At 39.0% G+C, this 23,593-nt stretch overlaps 1 protein-coding gene across 2 annotated transcripts in view; it reads left to right on the forward strand.

The window, feature by feature from the left end:
• LOC123608810 (sine oculis binding protein homolog) overlaps nt 1-23,593 on the forward strand; it is a 146,625-nt gene that overhangs the window by 15,579 nt on the left and 107,453 nt on the right. For both annotated transcript variants that reach the window (XM_045499193.1, XM_045499194.1), the window contains exon 3: nt 152-337. In XM_045499193.1, coding sequence (XP_045355149.1) covers nt 152-337 — 186 coding nt within the window. The remainder of the gene's footprint in view (nt 1-151; nt 338-23,593) is intronic.

The raw sequence follows: 23,593 nt of genomic DNA on the forward strand, positions 1-23,593 counted from the left end.
CAGGATGGTCTGTGCAGTTCTGGTAAAGGGTTTAAAGATTTGCAAGGAAAAATTTATTTTGTTATACATAGCCATTTTGCTTGAGAAAATGTGGTCATAAGGAAAACAAGTCCTTTTGTTACATTGAACATGATTTTCTTTTCTTTTACAGAAAATTCTTTGCCAAAACCAAAATTACCTGAGGACAGTGTTATTTCACCATATAATATAAGCACAGGCTATTCAGGGCTTGCCACAGGAAATGGACTCAGTGACTCACCTGCAGGGTCCAAGGATCATGGCAATGTGCCCATTATTGTACCTTTAATCCCTCCACCCTTCATAAAGCCACCAGCAGGTAAGTCACTACTGGGGTTTCCAAGGAGAACGACTCAGAAAGTAGTTGTCATTATCTTATAAGTCATTATTAAATGCTCAAGTTAACTTTGGAAAAGACTGTGTTAGGAATTTTGTGACAAGAGATACTAGTGCATGTATTATTTACAGGAGTATTGCTCTGTTAGGCAAACTTAGGCAAATTCTCCCAATCTACTTTTAACTGAATGAATATTTCCTGCCACTGGCTACAGAAAAGTTGTTTTCCTTCTCTGAAATAATCTGTTACAAAATAAAAAAAGAAAGGTGAAATAATTTTATATACTGACTGGCTGACCTGGTGGGTGGTAGTGTTGTGAGGGCATGCTCTCCTCAGAGGGCCACCCTTCTAAATCCACTTAAGAAATAACCTAGATTATCCATCTTTGCCACAGATTCTTTCTGATTCCTGGAAAACTCTCTTTGAGAGCGTTAAAGAAAAATGGATGTCTGAATTTTACTTGCATGAAAATGGAATCAGTTCTTTAATATTTCCAGAAAACCAGATGGCAGTGTATGAAGCTGGATGGCAAAGGGCTGAGCATTGTGTGATGTTGCAAGCTAGGTTACAGCCATGTTCCATACAGAGAAAGAAGTTCAGTAGCATTGTATCTGGCTTGCTGTGAAATGTTGGAATTATGCTAGAATGCTTAATTGCTAGACTTATTATTTTTCTGTATATTGAGTTGAACAATGATAAACAGTGAGTTTTGATGGCAGTACTTAGCATAACTTACGGAAGAGAATGTTTGCATTTTTTTAAAGGGGAGATAGGTGTGCAATTGTTTTCATAAACAGTGAGGATATTTGTAGTTATAAATTCCTGGGCTTATGTTGTAGATATTTTTGTACCATATTCTAAGTGTTACTAACATTTTCCTTCATAGTATGGGCACATTCTCTTCCTTAGCTTACTACATTTTAGTAGTAAAAGTGTCCTTTCAAATTGAGGTCCTCAGATATGTCCTTGAAATCCATTTATCTGTCAAAATCACTTGAAATTGTGTTTGCTAGTTACTAACATAATTTGTGTATCATATAGAATTTACCTTTTTAATGCCCCTAGTCTCCTTTGGTTGATTGTTTTCTGATGCAGAGGGGCCCAGATGTATCTCCCAAGGGCCAAAAACATACTTTGCATAGGCTACTGGAAAGGAGAGGGGTGACTAAGTTTGTAAATGTAGGGTTCATATTCGAATGTGTGTCCAGTGGCTTCAGTGAGAGGTGATGATAAAGAGTATCATTAAGGCAGTGTGTCTAAGTGGAAAGAACCCTGGCTTCAGATTTAGACAGATTGGGCTCAAGTCTAGGCTTTGTCACTTACCAGCTCTGTGAACATGCACACATTAAATGAGTTCTCTTCTCCTCAGTTTCTCCATCTGTAAAATGGGGATCACAGTTTCATCCATGGTATTATTGTGGCCATAAGATGAGAAAATATATGTAAAGCACCTAGCATAGTACCTGCCACACGAAAGCCATTCAGTAAACACCATGCCTCTTTTTTTTTCAGTCCTTAGTCTGCCCTAGAATTATCATGCACATAATTTGTGCATAAAAAGGTGTGCATCCAAATGCAAATTCCCCTCTAAGATTTATTTGAGCAAAGCAAACAGCTTTAGAAATTAGCATAGCTGAGGCTAACATGAGTTTGGCATGCCAAAAAACCTGCCCTGGAGTTTCCTGCTGAGCCAGCCACGTGGAATTCAAGTACACAGCTCCCATTTAACTCTAATTCCACATCAGATCAGGAAATAAATATGCAAAAGGATACAGGCCAAAAATTGAGCCTTGGAAGTCTTAGACATAGGAACTTGGAGGAATTAGAAGCCAGAGTAACCGAACACCAGTGGTTTTATGCTGTCTTCATGCAACTCCAAAGCACTCATCTGTTGAAAACAAAATGTAGGGGAGGACGTGTTTAATTTTCTGTATCTGCTCTAAACCTTGACTCTGTGCTTCTCCTGGGTTCTATATGACAAGACAGAGAATACAGAAAGGATCTCTGCTTTCAAGGGGTTTTCTCCATTAATCCCTACACAGAAACACTTACAGGAGAGGTGAATTTTGCTTTAGTCATATTATATAGTACAGGGGTCCACAAACTTTTCCTGTAAAGGGCCAGATAGTGTTTTAGGCTTTGGGCTATGCTGTCTCACAGCTGTATCACAGCTACTGAACTCTGCTGTTGTAGCAGGAAAGCAGCCACAGATAATATATAAACAAATGGCTGTGTTTATGTTCTAATAAAACTTCATTTACAAAAAAGACAGCAGGGAGGGTTTGGCCCCAGGACAACAGGTTGCTGATTTTTGTACTAGGGTAAGATTGGCAAAAGCCTCATGATAATAGGAAGGTGAGTAGAGTTTCTAAGAGTGAGGCCATGAGCTTTGCCAACGTCTTTTGTGTAATATCATGAGGGACAGCAACATGGACAGGAAGAGAGTGGGGTTTTCAGGGTATGTGGTGAGCTTTGGCAGATCGTAGTACTCTAATAATATTTGTTGAAAACTGAATGAACTGAACTGATATTTAAATGCCTATTGCACATACATAAGACAGTACAGGCCACTTTGTTGTTCACTGAGAGAATGTTAGTATCTTGGCTGGATTAGTCCCAACCTGTCCAAAATTGACCGTAGCTTTACTGACAGTGATGTGAGTCATTATCCATGGATAAGTTATCCATGATTATCACAGATTATCACAAAACTTCCATCTAATGAATCATTTCAGTTTCTCCTTTTGTTAAAAATTTTTACCAGAATTGTTACACAGGTAACTGAGTTGAGGCACATTTCCTGTCAATTTTATAGCTGTATCTAGGCTAACATAGTATTCCTAAGGGAAAGTAATAAATGGCATAATGGCCAGAAGTAAAAGGTCCCTCTATAATCAACCCTGGAATAATTTATTTTTTTTTTTAACGTTTATTTATTTTTAAGAGAGAGAGAGAGAGAGACAGAGAGACAGAATCTGAAGCAAGCTCCAGGCTCTGAGCTGTCAGCACAGAACCCAACACAGGGCTCGAACTCATGAACTGTGAGATCATGACCTGAACTGAAGTCAGATGCTTAACCGACTGAGCCACCCAGGCACCCCAAGCCCCTAAATAATTTAAAATTGACTGTATCATGCAACTGTGCACCTTTTGGGGTAGGGAAGACGAGGATCATGTGTATGTTTTGGATTTCTGGAAGGAAAATAATGGTTAGCATTCAAATTATTCCTGTTCTATAAACTGGCTATGTGAAAATGCCAACAATAATAATACCTTATGTTTGGGTGAAATCCCTTCTGGTTTATGAAGCTCATTCACATTCATTATTTTATTTAATCTGATCTTTACAATGACCCCAGGAAATAGCACGCTAGATATGGTTACATAAGGAACTGAAGGTCAGATACGTTAAATGGCTTGCTCAAGATCAGGAGACTTCTAAATTCTTGAGCCAAGACTGGTAGCAATGTCTTCTGACTCCTGATTCAATATTCTTTTTAATACAAAGTTGCCTTTTCAGCATATTTGTACAAAACTTCCTTAGACTGTATCAGAATAAGAGTACTTCTTACTCTGCTACTTCAGATACCTCAGTGACAGGGGATACAACATGTTCCTGTAAAAGGTCATTTTTTTAAAGTCCACATCTTTTGGGAGACTTGATGAGTTTCTCTGAACCTAAGAATCTGTGATTCTGTGAACTGGGTTGACCTAGTAGGAGTAAAACCCCAGTGTGGTTTTAAAGTGCTTGCCATCATGGGGCAAGTTGTTTCCCCTCCGAGGTACCAGAGGGCTCCATCTGGTCGGGCACCAGTTCCAGAGTGTGTTTCATGTGCTTGGGCGGGCTCACCACTGGATCCCATCCATGTTTGGCAGCCGGTGGGCCCAGTGGAATACTTGTGATTGGGAACATGGTGATACCACACTTGCTTGGATTTCCACCCTCCTTTTGCACAGCTGCGGACAGAAGTGTGGGTGTAGCTTATTTCTGGCCCTGGGGAATTGCTTTTTTGTGCCTGCTCCCCTTTTCTTCAGAGAAGAGTAGCTCCCCATGCTTTGGTGATTACCGCAAGCATTGTTCCTGCTTTGGCCACACATGTTTGTGCACAATTTTGTCTGATTTCCAAGGCTAAGCTGCCCTTCCCCCATTAGAGACAGAATTTGGCCCCTGGTGTAGGGTTTGTGACATCACAGTCGTTACTATGGTAATAGACTTGTTATAAACACAGGATAATAGCCCTGATTTTGCTTTTTTTTTTTTTTTTCCTCCAAGCAGTGAAAGGAGTCACCATGATCCTTAAATAAGACTAGCAGACTTTTCCGCAGACTAGGAAGTGGACAGAATAAGGCTTTGCTATACAGAGCTGCCATTTAAAAAAACCTGTTAAAAGAATAAGGAAATAATAGAAAGTACTGACCAACTTTTTCTTTTTATGCAAACATTCCTGTATCCTTTTAGTTTGAATGAATATGAAAGCCTCCTTCTTTGCTAATTTTAAAAATCACAGCATGAACACAGTCTGAAGTGGCAGAATATATATCAGCAGGAGTTTTGAAAGATAACTCAGGTTAATTATATTGTAACCTTGCTGTAATTCTTCTCATATTAGAGATTTTTAATATGGGTTCAACCCTTCAGGACTTCACTCAAAGAGGGTTGTGCCGGTAAAGGACTTACAGCACGGACTGCAAAGGCTGTGCTGGAGTGAGTCCCCATCAAAATATGTATACCTGCCCTGCACCCCCATTAGTTTGACTATTGAAGTGCAGCTGTTCAAATGGATTTTAAATACAGATTTTTTATAAAGACTTTATATTGCTCTTTACTGCTTTTCAAACGTAATAGCACTCCGCTCCACTGACCAGACATCGGTCCTCTGCATTGGGTGGATAGGCTTGGTTCCCCCTACCCTTGTCCACCTCTGGTCAAAGTAAGGACTTGAAGGTCCTTGACCTGAAGGTCAAGTTGGGACTTGAACCAGGATTTTTATCTCCTAGTCTCAGACATGACATTTTGCTCCTAAGAATTAAAAAAAAAAAAAATCAATGCAACTATTGGCGTAATTGTTTTTGTTCATGAGGAAAAGATGAAATGCAGCAACTTTTCCTAGTGAAAGTCTCACTGAGCCCTGCTGCAGAAAACACTGTGTATCTAGGAAATGACATTTTAAATCTGAGTCTTTTGACAGGCTTTCCCAGAGGCTTACAACTTGCCTAGTACAAGTCCAGAATCCCTCTAAATCCCTGAATACTTTAAAATGAAATTAAATGTAAAAAGAGGAGGAAATATATTTCTGCATGTGTATGGCAGTCTTGAATAAAGTGTCTTTTACCTCAGATGGTAAGTGGCCTTATTCTTATTCCCCACTACTCATGTGAGAAGTGAAAGATAGGGTCTATCCACACAGCATCCACAGGTTTATGTGGAGGGAAATGAGATCAAGCTCCTAAGAGCTCGATTCCCTGTGTGCAGCAGCATCTTGACTTTCTTTGAAAACAATGACCATTTCCTGTCTTCCAGGATGGTTTGCTTTCAGTGAGCTTTCCAAATTTGTGTTCAGTCATAGTCATGGAAATATGATATATTTTTTCAGGCAAATCTTAAAATTCTTAAGGGGTTATAAGAACTGGGCTCTAAGGAACCATTAGCTTAGCTGAGAATATGGAAACATTCACGTGATCTGCTAAGCCCTGTGTATATAGCTGAGCAACCCACAGTTAATAAGCATGTTACTTTTTGGCTCTTATAATTCGTACATGGAGTTGTACTTGCAGGGAAGTTGGAATCAGAATGTGGTTTGCATTATGATCATTATTTATTTTATCTGTTATTCAATATTCTTGGGGCTTGCATATGAATGATGTATTCCAAATAGCCATTGAGAAAACAGGATTCAGTCAAAATTGCTCTGCCATTTATTTATTTGTCCAACTTTTAAAATATAATTATTAAATAAAATTACCTAGAGTTAATGGGATTTGGGTGATTTACTATTTACGTGCCAGATACATTCCTCAAAAAGAAAAGATATTCACTGAACCCTTAGATTTGGAGAATTTTCCAAATGACTTAGAACAAGGACAGGAGGAATTATGGTGAATAGCAAGAATAGGAATAGTTAATAACCGTAATGATATAATCTCATCTTGGCTAGTATTTTTTGAGCACTTCCTATGGGCCAGGCATTGTGCTAATAGATTATTATCTCATTTAATTTTCAGAACAACTCTGTGTGGATGCTATTATTAACCTTGTTTTACAGATGAGGAAACTGAGACCCAGAGCAACTTGCCTGAGGTCACACAGGTAATAAGTGGCAGAACTGACATTTGAACTTAGGCATGATGTCTCCTTAACCCATATTCATAGCCCCTGGACTATCCAAAAAAAAAAATATGTCAGTCTTTCAGTCAATTACATGTTTATTGAATGTTCTTCACATTGTGCTAGATAATACCAATATATGTATCATCACCCCTGACCACCAGGAACTTACAGTGAACTTGGTACATAATCAAAACATCATTCCGAAAAAACAAACAAACAAACCACAAAAAAACAAACAAAAAAAAACCCAAAAAGCAAAAAACATCATTCCACTTTGACTTCGGAAGGTATTTTAACAGCATTTTCAGGGTGCATGGTGCAGTAGAAGGACAGTTAAAGTGGAGTAGCAGAAAGGGTATAGGGAGATAATCAGGTACTGTTATATTCACACAGTTGAGGAGAAATGGCATCTAAAACATAATGTATGCTAGAAGATAGCCATTTGAAATTCAAGGTGATTAACAGAAGATACAACATGAAGTCTAAAACTGTTACCTATTATCATTTGGGTCCTGTTTTATCTTTCCTTATAAAATTGAGGGCTCTTGAAAAGGTGGAAATCAAATTTCAGTATGTTCAATCATTCTTTTTTTTTTTTTTTTGTAGTAACCATCTGTCACTGTGTAAAATTATTACAGTATTATTGACTATATTTCCAGTGCTGTACTTTTCATCCCCACAACTTATTTATTTTAGAACTGGAACTTTGTATCTATAAATCCCCTTCACCTATTTCCCATCCCCTGCTCCCCTCCCTTCTGGCAACCACCAGTTTGTTTTCTGTATTTGAGTCTGTTTCTTTTGTTGTTGTTTGTTCATTTTTTTAAGACTCCTCATGTAAGTGAAATCATTTGGTATCTATTGTTCTCTTCTGTCTGACTTATTTCACTTAACACAATATCCTCATGTTGTCACAAATAGCAAGATTTCATTCATTTTTATGACTAATATTCCAGTATGTATGTTTGAGCACTCTTAATGCCAAATCAAATATGTGGTTTGAATGGTAGCATGATGTGGAAGGACTACCAGAGCAAGAATCGAGAGACCTGGGTTGTTAATGCCAGCTCTGCTATTTATTGGCTCTGTAACTTGGATAAGTCACTTTGCCTTTCTGTGCCTCAGTTTCCTTGTCTTAAAGATGCTGTAGTTAGCATAGGTAATTGTATCTTGTCTATATTTATAAAATCTTGATTTTGTGACTTGTATAGTGAATTGCCCTCCTGATTTTGTGATTTGAGAGGGCCTGTTTTAATATGCCATAATATGTATTTGTTAGTCGATTGAACATATTTAAAGAAAACGCACCTATATATGTAATTATGGCAGCCAAAAGTCTGATGGAAAATGTATGCTGTTTACGACAACTATCAGTGATTGTTAATTTTTTACTCTTTCCAGAGTGACTTGAAATAGTAGATTTAAATTTTAGAAAAACTGCTAGAAAAAAATGTGAAATGTGAGTAAACAAAAAGACTGTATCACCCATATGTCATTACACCTAATAATTTTGATGTTACACATAAGTAATTATCAATGGAAAAATTCCCAGAATTTCTGCAAAAGAGAAGCCACATTATGTCCAATTTAATTTATCAAAAAAAGCATCATAAGGAGAAATAGAAAACTTGAGTAGTCCTACATCCATTGATGAAATTAAATAATTAAATCCTTTCTACAAAGAATATTCCAGACACAGAGAGCTTCAGTGGTAGAATCTAACACAAATTTGAGGAAAAAATAAAATCAAAATTAGAGAAACTCTCCCAGAGAATAGGAAAAAAAAAAAGAAACACTTTCACTCATTTTATGATCCAAACCTGACTTTGATCCCATGACATGACAGGCCATTAGAAGTAAAGAAAATGATAATTTAATGTAATTGAGTTACATTAAAATGGAAAATTTCTGTTCATCATGAACACTGATTGAATCCTCAAAAAAATCATGGGAAACCAAATCCAGTGATGTATGCAAAAGGATAATACATCATGACTAATTTGGATTTTTTTTCTAGGAATGCAAGATTGATTTCAGTTTAAAATATCAGTCAAGGGGCACCTGGGTAGCTCAGTCAGTTAAGCATCTGACTTTTGATTTTGGCTCAGGTCGTGATCTTGTGGTTCGTGAGATCAAGCCCTGAGTTGGGCTCTATGCCGATGGTGCAGAGCCTGCTTGGGTTTCTCTCCCTCTCTGCTCCTCCCCTGCCCATACTCTCTTTCCCTCTCAAAATAAATAAATAAACATTAAAAAATAATCGGTTAATGTAATTAATCACCTTAACAGAATAAAATAAAACCTCATACAATATTCTCAATAGATGCAGAAACATAATGTGATAAAATTTAACACAATTAATAACTTTTGGTAAAGTAGGAACCAAATGGAACATCCTTAATATGACAAAAAGTATCCACAAGAAAACCTACAGCAAAAATCATATTTAATTTTTTTTAATGTTTATTTATCTTTGAGGGGGTGGGGAGAGAGAGACAGAGCGTGAACAGGGGACAGGCAGAGAGAGAGGGAGACACAGAATCTGAAGCAGGCTTCAGGCTTCGAGCTGTCAACCCCATGTGGGGCTTGAACTCAAGAACGGTGAGATCATGACCTGAGCTGAAGTCAGATGCTTAACTGACTGAGCCACCCAGGCACCCACAAAAATTGTATTTAATGGTGAAATATTGCAGGCTTTCCTCTTGCAATCAAGAATAAGATACAGATGACCACTATCACCACTTCTATTTAATTTTATACTAGAATTCATGTAGTGTAATCTGGCAAGAAAAAGAAACAAAAATATAAGGTTTTAAAGGAAGAAATGGCATTTTGTTTATAACAGTGTATAAACCATCAATGTATTGGTAAACTTCTCCATCAATGTGTTAATTTGTAATTAACAAATACATTTATCAAGGTCTCTAAACATTGTCAGTAACCCCAAATCCCTTATATCTCTATATACCAGCCAGAATATATTAAAAAACAAAATTTTAAATACCATTTAAAATAGCATCAAACCGTCAAATACCCAGGTGAAAAAACCTAACAAAATGTATGCAAAATTGTTATATCGGGAACTATAAATATTGCAGAGAAACAAAAGAAGACCTAAATCAATAGAGGGATATCCCATGTTTATGGACTGGAGACTAAATAGTCTAAAAAGGCAGATTTTTCCTAAATTGGTGTATGTATTCAATTTAGATAATAATCCCGGCATAAAATTTTATGGAAATTATAAAGCTGCTTCTTATGTTTACATGGAGATGGAAAGGGGCAAGAATAGCCAGGATAATCTTGGAAGAAAAAAAAAAAAGAAAAAGGAAGACTTACACTACCAGATCTCAACAATTATTAGAGGGCTAGAGTAATTAATTAATTAATTAATTTTATTACTATTATTGTTAATTGTACTGTTGTTATTCTTCTTTTGACCAAACTTCCGATTAGTTTTTGGGAATCCTTTGATCTATATTTGAGGCACAAAAGAGAAAAGAACACTTTGTTTTTCTCATGTCAATTCTCTTTTGGCTTAATTTTTTTTTTAAATCTTTTCTTGCAATTACGAAACACGTTGCCTTTTGGAAAAGTGCATAAAATATAAATGTATTCTTTGACAAATAGTGATCCTTTCCACTCACAACTTCTTCCCTTTAAGAGATAACCACTTTTATGGTAACCATTGCCTTATTTTCTTCTATAGTTTTAATACCTAAGTACACTCCCCGTCCCCCAAGCAATATAGTTTATTATTGCCTATTTTTGGACTTCAGACAAATGAAATTATGGAAGCCAGTTTCCAAAATGGCCCTAATGATCTTGGTCTCCAGATAGTTTTTTCCTACATTGAATCAGGGCTGGTTTGTGTGACTGACTTCTGAGGCTGTCATAAAAGGTAATTGCAGTTTTTGCCTAGTTCTCTCAGATTATTCACTCTTGAGGGAGCATGAGGAAACTCAAGCAGCCCTGTGAAAGAGCTCATGCAGACAGGAATGGGGGCCTCCCACCAGCAGCCAGCACCAACTTGCCAGCCTAGTGGTTGAGCCACCATAGAAGTGGGTCCCCCAGCCCAACTCAAGCCTTCTAATGACTGCAGCCCCAAGAGACATTTGGCTGTAACCTCATGAGCAACTCTGAGCCAGAATTTCTCTAAACTACTCCCAAATACCTGACTCACAGGAACCGTGAACAATAATAAATGATTTCTGTTGCATTAAAAGAAAGACAATGAGATAATGATAAAAGGATATACAAATAAATCATTACAGTGGAATTCAGAAACAAATATAAACAGATTTTGGATTTATGACAAATATATTCATCAGCTTGTGTTACTATAACCACATACCATGGCCCGGGTGGCTTAATCAACCAAAATTTATTTTCTCACAATTCTAGAGAATGCAAGTCCAAGATCAGCGTCATCAGGCTTAGTATCTGATAAGAACTCTCTGTAGGTTTCAGATGGTCACCTTTTCTCTGATGTGGCAGAGAGAGATAGAAAGATCTCTGTTGTCTCTTCTCAGAAGGTCACTAGTCCCATTAGATCAGGACCCTACCCTCATGACCTCATCGAACCCTAATTAACTCTCAAAAGCCCAGTCTCCAGATAACATCACATTAGGAGTTAGGGCTTCAACATGAATTTTGGAAAGACAAACATTCAGTGCATAACAACAAAGATAACAATGTAGCGCAGTGAGGAAAGGATAGTCTTGTCAATAAATGTGCTTATGGAAAAAAAAGTATGTTGATTATTTACTTCACACCATTCACAAAAGTAAGTTCCAGATGGATTGTTGATTTAAATGTGACCAAAAAATAGAGCTTATAGAGCATGTAAAAGAACACCTAGGAGAACATATTTATTATCTTGGGTAGGCTAGTATTTCTTAAACTATACACTAAAAGCATTAACCGTAAAGAAAAAGACTGCTTAAATAGATTCTATTAAAGATAAGAATTTCTGTTGATTAAAAGACATCTTTAAAAGAATGAATGAAAAATTACTGAGTGGGAGATGATGTTTGTAATGCATGTCCCACAAAAGACTCATAGTCATAATATATAAAGAACCCCTATAAATAAAAAAGAAAACTGCCTAATAGAAAAATGGGCAAAAAATATAAACCAACTTCACCAAAGAAAATAACCTAGTGATCTATGAACACATGAAGAGTTGTTCAACCTCATTAGTCATTAGGGAAATAAAATTTAAAATCATAGTGAAACACCAGCACATAAACATTACAATGGCTAAAATGAAAAAGTCTGACAATACCAAGTGTTGAGGAGGATGTGGAGCAACCGGAACTCTCAAGCATTGCTGGTGAGAGTGTAAGTCAGTATAACCACTCTTGAAAGCTGATTGCCAATATCAACTAATGCTGAGCATATATATATATCCTATTATCCAATAATTTCATCCTAGATATATTCTCAGCACAGATGTGTGTATACATGAGACAAAGACATATAGAAGAACCTTCATAGAAGCATTTAATCATAATAACTTAAAACTAGAAACAATCCAAATGTTCATCAACAGTAGTTAACATGGTTTCCTAGGAGTTCCTTGGATGGGCTTAGGTGGGTGAGTGTGGGTCTTGGAGTTGAATGTGAAATTGTATGTATATCACATACATGCATAATGATGGAAAAAGATCCTTGTCTCAAAAAATAATGAGTCCTTGACTTAGAGACTTAGGTTTTTTAAAAAAAATTGCTTATTTTCATTCCTTTTGATTTAAGCAACTAAGCCTTAGAATGCAATTTTAACATTTTCCCTCTATATCTAGTCTGTTTATGGGTTTCTCAAATCAACTATTTAAAAATCTCATCATTCTTTATTATTAAGGAATTATCATCTATTTACATGAAGTATATCATGGTGAGGCCCAAAAGTTAAATCACAGGCATAAGACGTAAATATCTCTCATAGTGGTCTACTTGAGAGCTGCTTTTGATATGATGTAGAGAGAAATGAAGGGGTACTGGGTGAGTGACAAAATTACAATATTCACAGTCTGCACCAGTAGTTCTAATCAGGTGTAACTTTGCCTTCCAGGGGACACTGGCAATATTGGGATATTCTGGTTGTCACATCTGGGAGAGGGCATATAGGGAGTAGAGGCCAGGCATGCTGCTAAACATCCTACAATGCATGGGACAGCCCCACTACAAGGAATTAATCTGGCTGAAAATGTCAATAGTGCCATGGTTGAGAAAGCAGGCTCTACAGTGATGACAGCCATGTATATGGGACCTCTCCAGATCCTCTTGGCCCCACCTCTTAATCCAGTGATTGCTGTGGTACTTTGACAGCTTAGGCCTGTACATTCTGGAAGGGCCTTGGCTCACACTTATGGCATATGTCTGTAGCTTCTGGCTGTAGGGCTTCTCTGATATGGCAGTGTGGGCATCATGTAAATCCTTTCAGTCTCATTCACACATGTGCAAACCCGAAACGTAGGGGGAATTAACACACTGGGTCAATGGGGCATGAGAGCTGATGAATAAATTCTTCCTTCTTTTGTCCCCTGAGAGAATAGCTATGAAAAGTATGTCACAAACTCCAAAGAATGTTCTTTATGATTGAATACCACTTTCCCTTAGTGGTGGCCAGTTTAGTAACACATCATTATACTGGCTCTTCTTCCTCCCCACGTTCTTTCTCTGTGTCCTTCATTCCTCCTTTCTGGAACCACATGTCCAATAAATCAGCTGCACGCAAATCTTTGTCTCAGAGTTTTCTGGGAAACTCAGGATAAAATATGTACGTGGAGGTCCACAGTGAAAGATCAGACATTAATGGAAAAGAATATGAAAAGTTAAAATTTTATGGACATTAATGTTTGTTCCTTTAAAGTGAAGCATAAATATATAATAAAGGAGTAAAAAGAGGGTACCAGATTTATGGTGGTGCAAATATTGGAGAACTCAGAAAGGGCTACTTCTAAAATTATCCCATCAGTCAAAGAATTTTCGAAGGCTCTTGTGGTAAGGGCAGGGGACAACAGTGGCAGCCATATGGAAGGATAAAAAGGGAAGAAATTAAGTCAGGACTCCAAGAAATAAAGGAAAGGAAAAAGAATATCCTCTGGCTGTACTCCTTTAAGTGAACCTTGTTATTTTGAAAGATTTAGACTCCTAGAATTTTAGTTAGAAGGGAACTCAGAGATGATCTTGTTAAATTCCCGTTTATAGGTGAGAAAATTAGGCTGGAGAGGCTAAATGACCTTCTCAAAGCCACTGAGTTGCATTAATGGCAGAACGAGGGCCAGAACTCACTTCTGAAGTGGGGATACCCTCTAAACATGGGTTCTAAGTCATGCACCCCTATGATTCCTGACACTGACTGGAACTAGGGGTGTGACCTAGTTAGGATTCCAGAAAACCCTAGGTCACCAAGGAGCCAAGATGCTAACAGGAAACAGGAGGAAATGTCATCTATATTTTCTCTTGCTTGTAGAGGGTGGTTGTGTTTTTGGGATTAGCCTAGACCCAACTGAACGTTTGCTCTTAATTATTTGAAAGTATAAATAAAGTTTGGTTAAGAGAGAAGTGATGGTGAAGTTGGTAATTCTTGTTATTCTAGGGACATTCCCAATGCTGACTTCTCAAAGTTTCTGTTAAATTGAGAAGACTTAGTTCATGGACTTGGCCAAGGCGAGCGGAAATAATGATCACATTCTATTCTGGGGCTTTTCACTGGTGTTTCCCACTAAAGCAACTTTGTTCTGTGTGATTACCAAAGATGGTATACTTGGCTTTCCCCCCTCACCTGACCCCCACCAACCCTGGGCATCCAACCACCCAGGGTGCACCTGGTAAGGATTCTACTTTTTTTGCTCCTTAGGCTGAGGTCCAAAGTCAGACATTTCATTCTAGTGAACCAGACATGGTCCCTGTCTTAATTGGCTCTTAGTCTGCTGAAGGAAAGCGACATTAAAAAGAAATCTCAATCAAGTCTGGTGATGATCAAGTCCAGAGTGCTGTGGGATCTCACCAGGTTTGAGGTCAAGAAAGCCCCCTCCCTAGGATGATGTTTAAGATTAGATATGAAGGGGAAATAGGACTGAATCAGCCAAGGATTTTGAGGTTGTGGGTGAGGAAGCAGCACATGGAAAGACTCAGAGTAGAGAGAGAACCTCAAGAAAAGTAGAACATGCCAGAGCCCAGAGAGTGGACAAACTGCTGAGGCTGGCCTGGTCATTGAGGTCATGCTGAAGAGTTCAAGCTTCTTCTTGAGGGAAGTGGATGCCAGTGAAGGGTTTTGAGCAGGTTAGAGCAGTGATGAGATTTGTATTTCACAAGATTTTCTCACATCCAGAGCAGAGGGAATGAACTAGGCAGAAGTGAGACAGAAGGCCTCCTGCAGAATGGGCAAGAGGCGTTGGTGGCTTCACTGGAATGGACAGCGGTAAACTCCATGAGGATGGGCACCTACAACAGTGCCTGGTACATAATTAGACTTGGTAAATATTTATTGAATGAATGAATGCATGCATGAATGAATTGAACAAATGTAGACATAATGTAAAAATGTTTAGGAGGACTTGGTGAATAATCAGAATGTGGGGGGTGGGAAGGAGGGAAGAAGCAGGAAAAATGCCATATTTCTGCTAGCAAGTAACTGCATGGATGGTAGAGGCAGGAATTGAGATGGGAAACACAGGAAGGGCAGATAATGCAGAGGGGTGTGTATGCAGCTTTGGACATGACAGGTTTAGATGCTGGGAGGCAGTTGGAAATGACATCTCATGAGAGGTAGCTGTGTTGATTTGGAAACCTTCACCTACGGGTGGTAACTGAAGTCACAGGAGTACATAGCTGATCAGCCCAAAGGGAGCGTGTAGAGAGAAGAGAAGACTCTGAAAGATTTCTTGTTGGTATGGCCTTCCTCCACCTTTCCTATAGCTGGGCTGTTTTGGCATGTGATGTCTCATCACATTCCTGAGTAGGGATTGTCATGGGATCCCTTTAGAGAGTCCCTCAACCATTGGTTACTCTCATTCAGGAAATCTCAATGAATATTTCAAGATGGGAAGGTGAAGAGAAAAGTAAATTATTGTTGACAATGTTCCAGAAGCTTCACCTCGGTTCTTTTAACAAATTTATTTGACCTCCCAGTCTCTAACACATTGTTTCACCTCCCCTAAGATGGTAGTCCCATCCCGGTATGCTGTCCCAAATGCTGAGAGGTGGGACTTAGCCTGCTACTCAGTCATATTGGGGCTGCTTATCCTCCTCTCCTTTGGGGCTGCTTATATCCCTCTCTGTGGTTACCACAAACGCCTGGCTCCTGTGACTTTTGTGTGGTGATAGAGCCATGGGAGCAGGCTTGGCTTTTTCATGATCCTTGTCTATTGCACCTTGACATTTTACACTGGGAGCAGCCATGGGAAGCTTCTTGAGGACTGGGATCATATCTTTTCTTGTTCGCCAGTGTATTTCCAGCTTCTAGTATAGTGCCTGGCACAAAGTTGAGTAAATAAATGAATCTTTTGTCTACAATTAAAGTTTCCCCTCTAGGGAGATTTGTCAACCACTGTGGCGCCCATTAAGTGTAATTAATGGGACAGGCAGATTTCAGAAGAGGAAATGAGCCCTTCAGATAAATAGTAGGTGATGGCAATACTTTTCTTGCTCTGATGTCCTATGTAAGGCAGCTTGACCCTTTAGTCCTAACATGCTGCTATTTGTATTTCTTGGGAGAGGATACCCCTCTATGCAGGGCAGGGGCTTGGAATTTCTTTTCCATCAGTGATGGATTTGCTGATGCACACTTTTTGACCTTGCTCCCTATTCACATACATTTGTTGGCTAGATTCTAGGGCTCAGTGAGTGGACTTCAGCCATGTAGGAGAGAGGTCCAGTGGAGAGAAAACCCATGATTGCAGCATCATTGTCCCAGGGCCTCTGGATTGGTCACAGGGTCATATCCAAGGCTCAAGAATGGGGGACAAGATTTTACTTGAGCTCCTTGTGCATGGCAACCACCTGGTAAACATGAATTCGGTATGTTAAGAGCAGTATTACTCTCCATTGCCTTATTACTCATTTCTGCTATTGTCTCTATAGGACCTTACAGGAAAAGTGTTACCTTCTCTATATTGAATACATGTAGCACACACCACAGGACTTTGTGGCCATGGATATCTTTGTTCAGTCTGGTGGTGTTTCTTGGAGATTAGTTTTTTGAAGACTAGTAAGCATTGGTCAGCACACCTAGTACTGGCCACATGGCTGCAGGCCTTGTCTTTCTGCCCAGTGCAGACAAAGCTCCTGGCAGTGGAGGACCCAATTCTGGGCGAAAGAGGAGAAACTTGCCTGATAATTAATGACCCACATGTAAGTGCTCGTGCTTCAGTGCTGATATAGGGCAGTAGAACGACACAACCCAGGGAAACTTCCTTAGAAGTCCAGGTTTGTGGATTCTCTGTGTGTGGTCAAATTGGTGAAATATAGCACATTCCATCTCCCTCTTTAAGATTCCTAGTTATACACTGGCGGTACCAAAAAGTCTTAGGTAAAGGGTCTATTATTTAACTTTGTTTAGTCCAGTGTTTTCATACATATTTGACTATGGAAGTCTTTTTAAAAATAACACCCATTTAAGTATCTCCTGGGAATAATACTCAGTGGAATGTGCTTTGGGAAATGTCACATGGAGGTTTTCTTTACTCTTGAGTTCATCTGTCTTCCTTTCGTATTCCACTTTCTTAGGGTGAGTATATAGGAAAGACAGACTCTCCACAGTGAGTACTGAGATATGGAAGTGAGGTTGTCCATGAGACTTACAAGGAGTTCCTTCACTGGCAAATCAGGGAAATTACGGGGAGATATTCAAGTTAACGTCAAGGAGCTGTAGACAGACGTGCTTAGTGGTGTCTTGTTAAAGAATCCAAGTTTAGTATGGCATTCAAGAGAGAATTACTATTTTGTGACTTTATGGGATCTCTCATTTTTTTTTTCTTTCTTTGAATGTAGGGAAAATAAGTGAGCAAGGGACACTGAAAGCAAAGCAAATTCACTGTTTAACTTTGAGGACACAATTTACTCAAAGAACTCTTTGGACTTTTCCCTGGTCGTCTTTGACTAGAAACACAGGGGGATGAATTCTCTGAAATTTGGATCATTTATGGATGAGTTACATTCTTACCTTTTGGGAATTGATTACGTCTTCATTTCTACCATCACTCTATAGGTTCTGAACTTCATTTCCTTTCCTCTGCATCCATCCGTCCATCCATCCATCCATCCATCCATCCATCCATCCATCCTTCCATTTATTTATAGTTTAAGCACTGCTATGTGCTAGGCGCTGAACACGCACAGGCAAGAGACAAGGAGTCTGCTCTCTGGTTGCTTACTGAGGCTCCTAGATATGAAATGAGATTCCAGTTTTTCAGAATTCTGATCTGCCCTGCTGGAATAACATTGTTCAGCACGTCTCTGATGCTGTCATATTCTACTAAGAAACATTCAGGGGCTCCTTATTAGCTGTGGAATAAGGATGAGCCCCCATTCCTTACCCTTGTCAAACATCCTTTAAGGGATTCGTTGTTCAGGCCCCACTGGCACCAATCTAATCTGTTTTTGTTTTTTTTTTTTGAGTTTATGTATGTATTTTGGGAGAGAGCAGGGGAAGGGCAGAGAGGGAGGGAGAAAGAGTAGGCCCCGCACCGTCAGTGTGGAGCCCATCATGGGGCTTGAACTCACGAACTGTGAGACCATGACCTGAGCTGAAACCAGAGTCTGATGCCTAATTGACTGAGCCACCCAAGAGCCCCTAATGTGCTTTCTCTTCTTACAATCTTGGTTAATGGGGCAACTTCAGTTCTCCTCCCCATCACACACTTTTCTTTCTGTTCTTGGAAGCAGGGCCATGTCTTACTCAACTGAGCATTCTTGACCAGTTACCTAGTGCAGGGGCTTGGATGCAGATGTTTAATTCATTCTGGAGTCACATCTTTTAGAAATACACACACACATATATGTGCGCATATATATGTATCATACGTACATTTAAAAATTAAAACTTGGCTAGAAAAGTTCCATTAGAAAATTAAAAATTAATTTAAAGTCTGTAATTTTTCTGTCATTTTGTGTAATACATGTTCATTCCTTTTACTTACTGGAACCAAATTTTAGTTTTTGTATAGAAATTTCGATTTTATTTTGGGGTTAAGTCCTTCTCTATTTAGAGGGACATGGACTATTTAAATTCTTGAAATCACTTCATCCAATAAATAAATAAATAAATAAATAAATTCTTGAAATCACTTCAATTTTTTTAAATGTTTATTTTTGAGAGAGAGAGAGAGAGAAACAAAGCTCATTTGGGGGAGGGGCAGAGAGAGAGGGAGACACAGAATCCGAAGCAGGCTCCAGGCTCTGAACTGTCAGCACGGAGCCCCATGAGGCGCTCGAACCCACGAACCGTGAGATCATGACCTGAGCCAAAGTCAGACAATTAACCGACTGAGCCACCCAGATGCCCCTCTTGAAATTACTTCAAATGATTTTATCTCCAAAAGAAAAAAATAGGAATAATTTTAGGGGCGCCTGGGTGGCTCAGTCGGTTGAGCGTCCGACTTCAGCTCAGGTCATGATCTCACAGTTTGTGAGTTCGAGCCCCGCGTTGGGCTCTGTGCAGACAGCTCAGAGCCTGGAACCTGCTTCGGAGTCTGTGTCTCCCTGTCTCTCTGCCCCTCCCCCACTCATGCTGTGTGTCTGTCTCAGAAATAAATAACCATAAAAAAAACAGGGATAATTTTAGGAACCATGAAGAATCATAGTTGTATGGAAACTCTATCATTTTATTGCATCTATCCTTTTAATGAGGAATAAGTGCAATAAAATTTTATTAACTCAGTCTCTATTATTTTGCAACTTTTAATAGTTCAGTTACCAAGGTGGCAGGAATTTTCAGTTGTTACTATGATACTTTTTATTTATTTATTTATTTATTTTTAACGTTTATTTATTTTTGAGGTAGAGAGAGACAGAGCATGAAGGGGGGAGGGGCAGAGAGAGAAGGAGACACAGAATCAGAAGCAGGCTGCAGGCTCTGAGCCATCAGCCCAGAGCCCGACGCGGGGCTCGAACTCACAGACCGCGAGATCGTGACCTGAGCTGAAGTCGGACGCTTAACCGACTGCGCCACCCAGGCGCCCCAGTATGATACTTTTTAAAAGCGCAAACTTCTTAGGCACTTAGGAAGATCCACCCATGTGTAGATAGCTGATGTAATAATTACAAAGAATTCCCATCTATTAATTACAGAATATCTGGCAGTACAGTGATATATTTGGCAACACCTTGTCACTATTAATTCAAGTTAAGTAATTTTTAAAGAGAATAACTGTAAGTGAAGCTTTTATTAAATGTAATGGCTTTCTTCTTAAATAGTCTGAGTTAGTGAAATTTAACCAATTAACTCGGTTGTGCTTTGTATTCAAAGATAGTGGTTCTGCAGATGTCATCCATGGGAGGGGATGTGATTAAAGAAGCTGGAGCCTGGTCATCCGGACCTCTCCAAGGTGCATATAGCAGACACCTTGCTTTCCGTATGCCTATGATTGTCAGTAATTCTAAGGAAGGCTCGTTTCCATGTAGGATGTGCCTACTTTCTACAGTTCTGTCCTCACCACACCTCATAGTTAGGGTGGGCACGACTAGGCCTTGAGTGACTGGCCCACGTCACACACTGGCTGTATTAATATTTTCACCAATGTCCTATCTCTACTCCTGGCACTCTACCATACTGTGTTTCCAATAATAGTGACTTAGGTTTGCAAAGCAGTGTAATCTGTCACTCATTCGCTCGAAACAAAAGTCACCCCCTCAAGACTGTAATAAGTGGATCTGCCTCTTGCTTTTCTTTTCCAGAGATCCCTGGCTGTGTGCTCTTCCTCCCACCTCCTTCAACTTCTACTGTTTTAGTTCACACCTAAAGGGCACTCTGAAGATGGTTGCTACACTGTGATTAGAGAGTATGTTTTTTTTGTCCACTCTTTGCTTTTGCTGCCCTCAGCTTACTCTACCTATATGCCCAGGGCTAGACTTTAGCAAAATAGGGAATGACCAGAGGCTTCTTATACCATAGTCTCTCCTATTTCTGCCCTCTACCTCTCTCGCTGGAATCTTGTCCTTAGCCCTTCTCTCTACTCTCTGTGAAAACTTGTTCTTCAGAAAGAATCACTCATTTTTTTTAAAGAATCATTCATTTTAATGCATAAGTCATTATTGACAAATATATACTGAATTTTATTGCTTTTAGGGAATTTGTGTTTTAATGGGATATATAAAATACATAGCCAAATATATTACCCTCTAATGGTAGAATTTAATTTTAGTGAGCAGTTGTGTCATAATTTTTGAAGCTAGGATATTCTTCTTGGCATCTTTGCAATTACAGATGTAAGTGGTTCCTGTTTCACCCACATGGAAAGTCAATCTTATCCATGTCTTGCTGTGATTTCCCTCCTTTCTAAAGAGAGAGCTAGGAGTATTGTTTGCCTGTGGGTGGAATGACTGCTTCCTCAGATCCAGTATTGGCCCTGTCTCCTTGTTTAAGTGGCACTTGCTGGTGAAAGTGCAGAGACAATGTTTGCAGCAAATCCAGGTCTCATAGTCATAAAGAAATAAAGGCTTGCCTTGTGAGCCTTTATTTTTTTAAATCAATCAACAAATATTGATTGAGTAACACTTCAGCTGTCTGCTCAAAGGCATTTTGACCTTTTTGATTTCATTTTCTTTGTGTATGAATGTGTCATGAAGCAGGGTGCTGTGTATGTAGCAGAATCTGTGACAGCGCTTAGTCCTTTTTGCAGAGGGAAGTCTGTGTGGATGGCGTGTAATCTCAACACTTAGAAAGGCTGTGGTCTCGAAAACGTAGTAGTCAAGAGCTTGGGCTCTGGACTCAGATAGTCTGGTCTTCATCTAGGCTTCGGTGTATATTGGCTCTGTGACTTGGAACAAATTACTTACCTTCTAAACCTCATTTTCCTCATCTGTACAGTAGGGGATCATGTTCGTATTTGCTGAGGGAGCAGTGGTTGTGACTAAGTTTAAATGACGAATTTGAAGAACTTTGTACTGTGCCTGCTACCATTAAATGCTGAATAATGGCTAGCCATGATTCCTAGATTTTTCTGGGTCTCCTTGTATGTTCACTTCTACAATCCAAAGAATTGTACGGAAGCTTCTATAGGACTCTGTAGAAGCTTTTAAACTGGACTGCCTCAAAGTTTTTGCAGTTGAATTGTTCCAAGAAGGGCTGCAAAGAAAGCAAACTTGAACCCTAGTTTCTTGCCTGCCTGCCTTGCAGGCCATGTCTTTATCTGTGTTCTTTTTTTTTTTTTTTAATTTAAGTTTATTTTTGAGAGAGACAGAGACAGCATGAGTGGGGGAGGGGCAGAGAGAGAAGGAGACAGAATCTGAAGCAGGCTCCAGGCTCTGAGCTGTCAGCACAGAACCTGACATAGGGCTCGAATACACGAACCCATGAGATCATGACCTGAGCCAAAACCAAGAGTCAGACGCTTAACCGGCTGAGCCACCCAGGCACCCCTATATGTGTTCTTTGTATAGCTACTCTGACAAACAGATTGACAGAGGGCCAACTGTGCCATACTTTCCTTTCACGTTGTAGAGAATACTCAGGAGTCACATCAGACTGCCTTGCAACCTGTCCCAAATATAATTCAAATATTGAAATGATTATCTGGATGTGTGCATTCCAGGAACTGTTAGAGGAGAGAAACATCACCAGGAAACACTTGATTTTTCCTTCAATCTTAGACTCCCGTGAAAGTTACAAGGGGGTGGTAAATCTACAGGTTAATCACTTGGGGTCCAGTAAAAGGCCTTCCTGACTTTCTTTGTGTTCTGGTCAGGTAAGTAGGTATGCATGTTCAGAGCCAATTCCAGTGCCCCTAGGATGCCACTGACCAATGGCCATCCTTATTTTTGAAAGTCACCAGATAAGGCAGTTTCTCAAACAACTTCAGCAAGGCATTCCAGAAATGCTTGATCTCATACTTCTCTGCACTATGATAAATAAATACAATTTTGATTTCATGTTAGAGTAGTTAATCTGAACTTCTCCTTCTGGAATGTAAAATGGAATAATGTTCTATAGCTCTTTGAACATTAGATTGGAAATAAAATGCCCTAAACATTTTGCTTAATTAAATCCTAAAGAGGTGGTACAAACTTTTCATGATTAATAGAAGCATGCATATTTTGACTGATGCATATTTATATGATATTATCATATGAAAATTTTATCATGTTATACAAACTGTTCGCCTCGGGAATGTGACTTAATGCTATAAATATTTTGCATTTGTTGTTGCATTGTTCATTATGAAAAGTACACAGGCTAATGGCTATAAGGAAAGATCTGTTATGCCAGTCTTCTTTGAGGTAATCTCAAGTCTCTAATGGCACAGACGTTAGCCTAAATATAAGATAGGAAGTCAGGTTCTCCCTAGTTTGAAGAAATATTAAAAAAATTTTTTTTTGGTAGCAGATCAAATTAGAACAGCTAAAATGCTAGGGCCTTCTATTTTGCCAGTGTAAAGCTTGCACATAATTACCAGGTTTCAGATTTTTAAAATGTGGTTGTTGAAATGAACATATCCCTTTGGTTTTAAGCACTTAAGAAAAGCCCTGTTTTCTAGAGGTGCAGTCATACAAATTTAGGATGGGGCATCATCTCATGTCTAGGGGCAGACTTTTGAGCTATGTTTTAGCTGAAAAATTAACTTAGATAATGACAGTTCTTAGTTTCTTAAATATGATGTTAATAAAGATGGCTTTTATAAGACCAGAGTACCTGAGATCTCTGAAAATGTTGTCTCTTGGAGCACTTGCTATTGGTAGCAGTTTGATGA

The sequence above is a fragment of the Leopardus geoffroyi genome, chromosome B2 (genome assembly GCF_018350155.1).
Source record: "Leopardus geoffroyi isolate Oge1 chromosome B2, O.geoffroyi_Oge1_pat1.0, whole genome shotgun sequence".
Taxonomy (NCBI): domain Eukaryota; kingdom Metazoa; phylum Chordata; class Mammalia; order Carnivora; family Felidae; genus Leopardus; species Leopardus geoffroyi.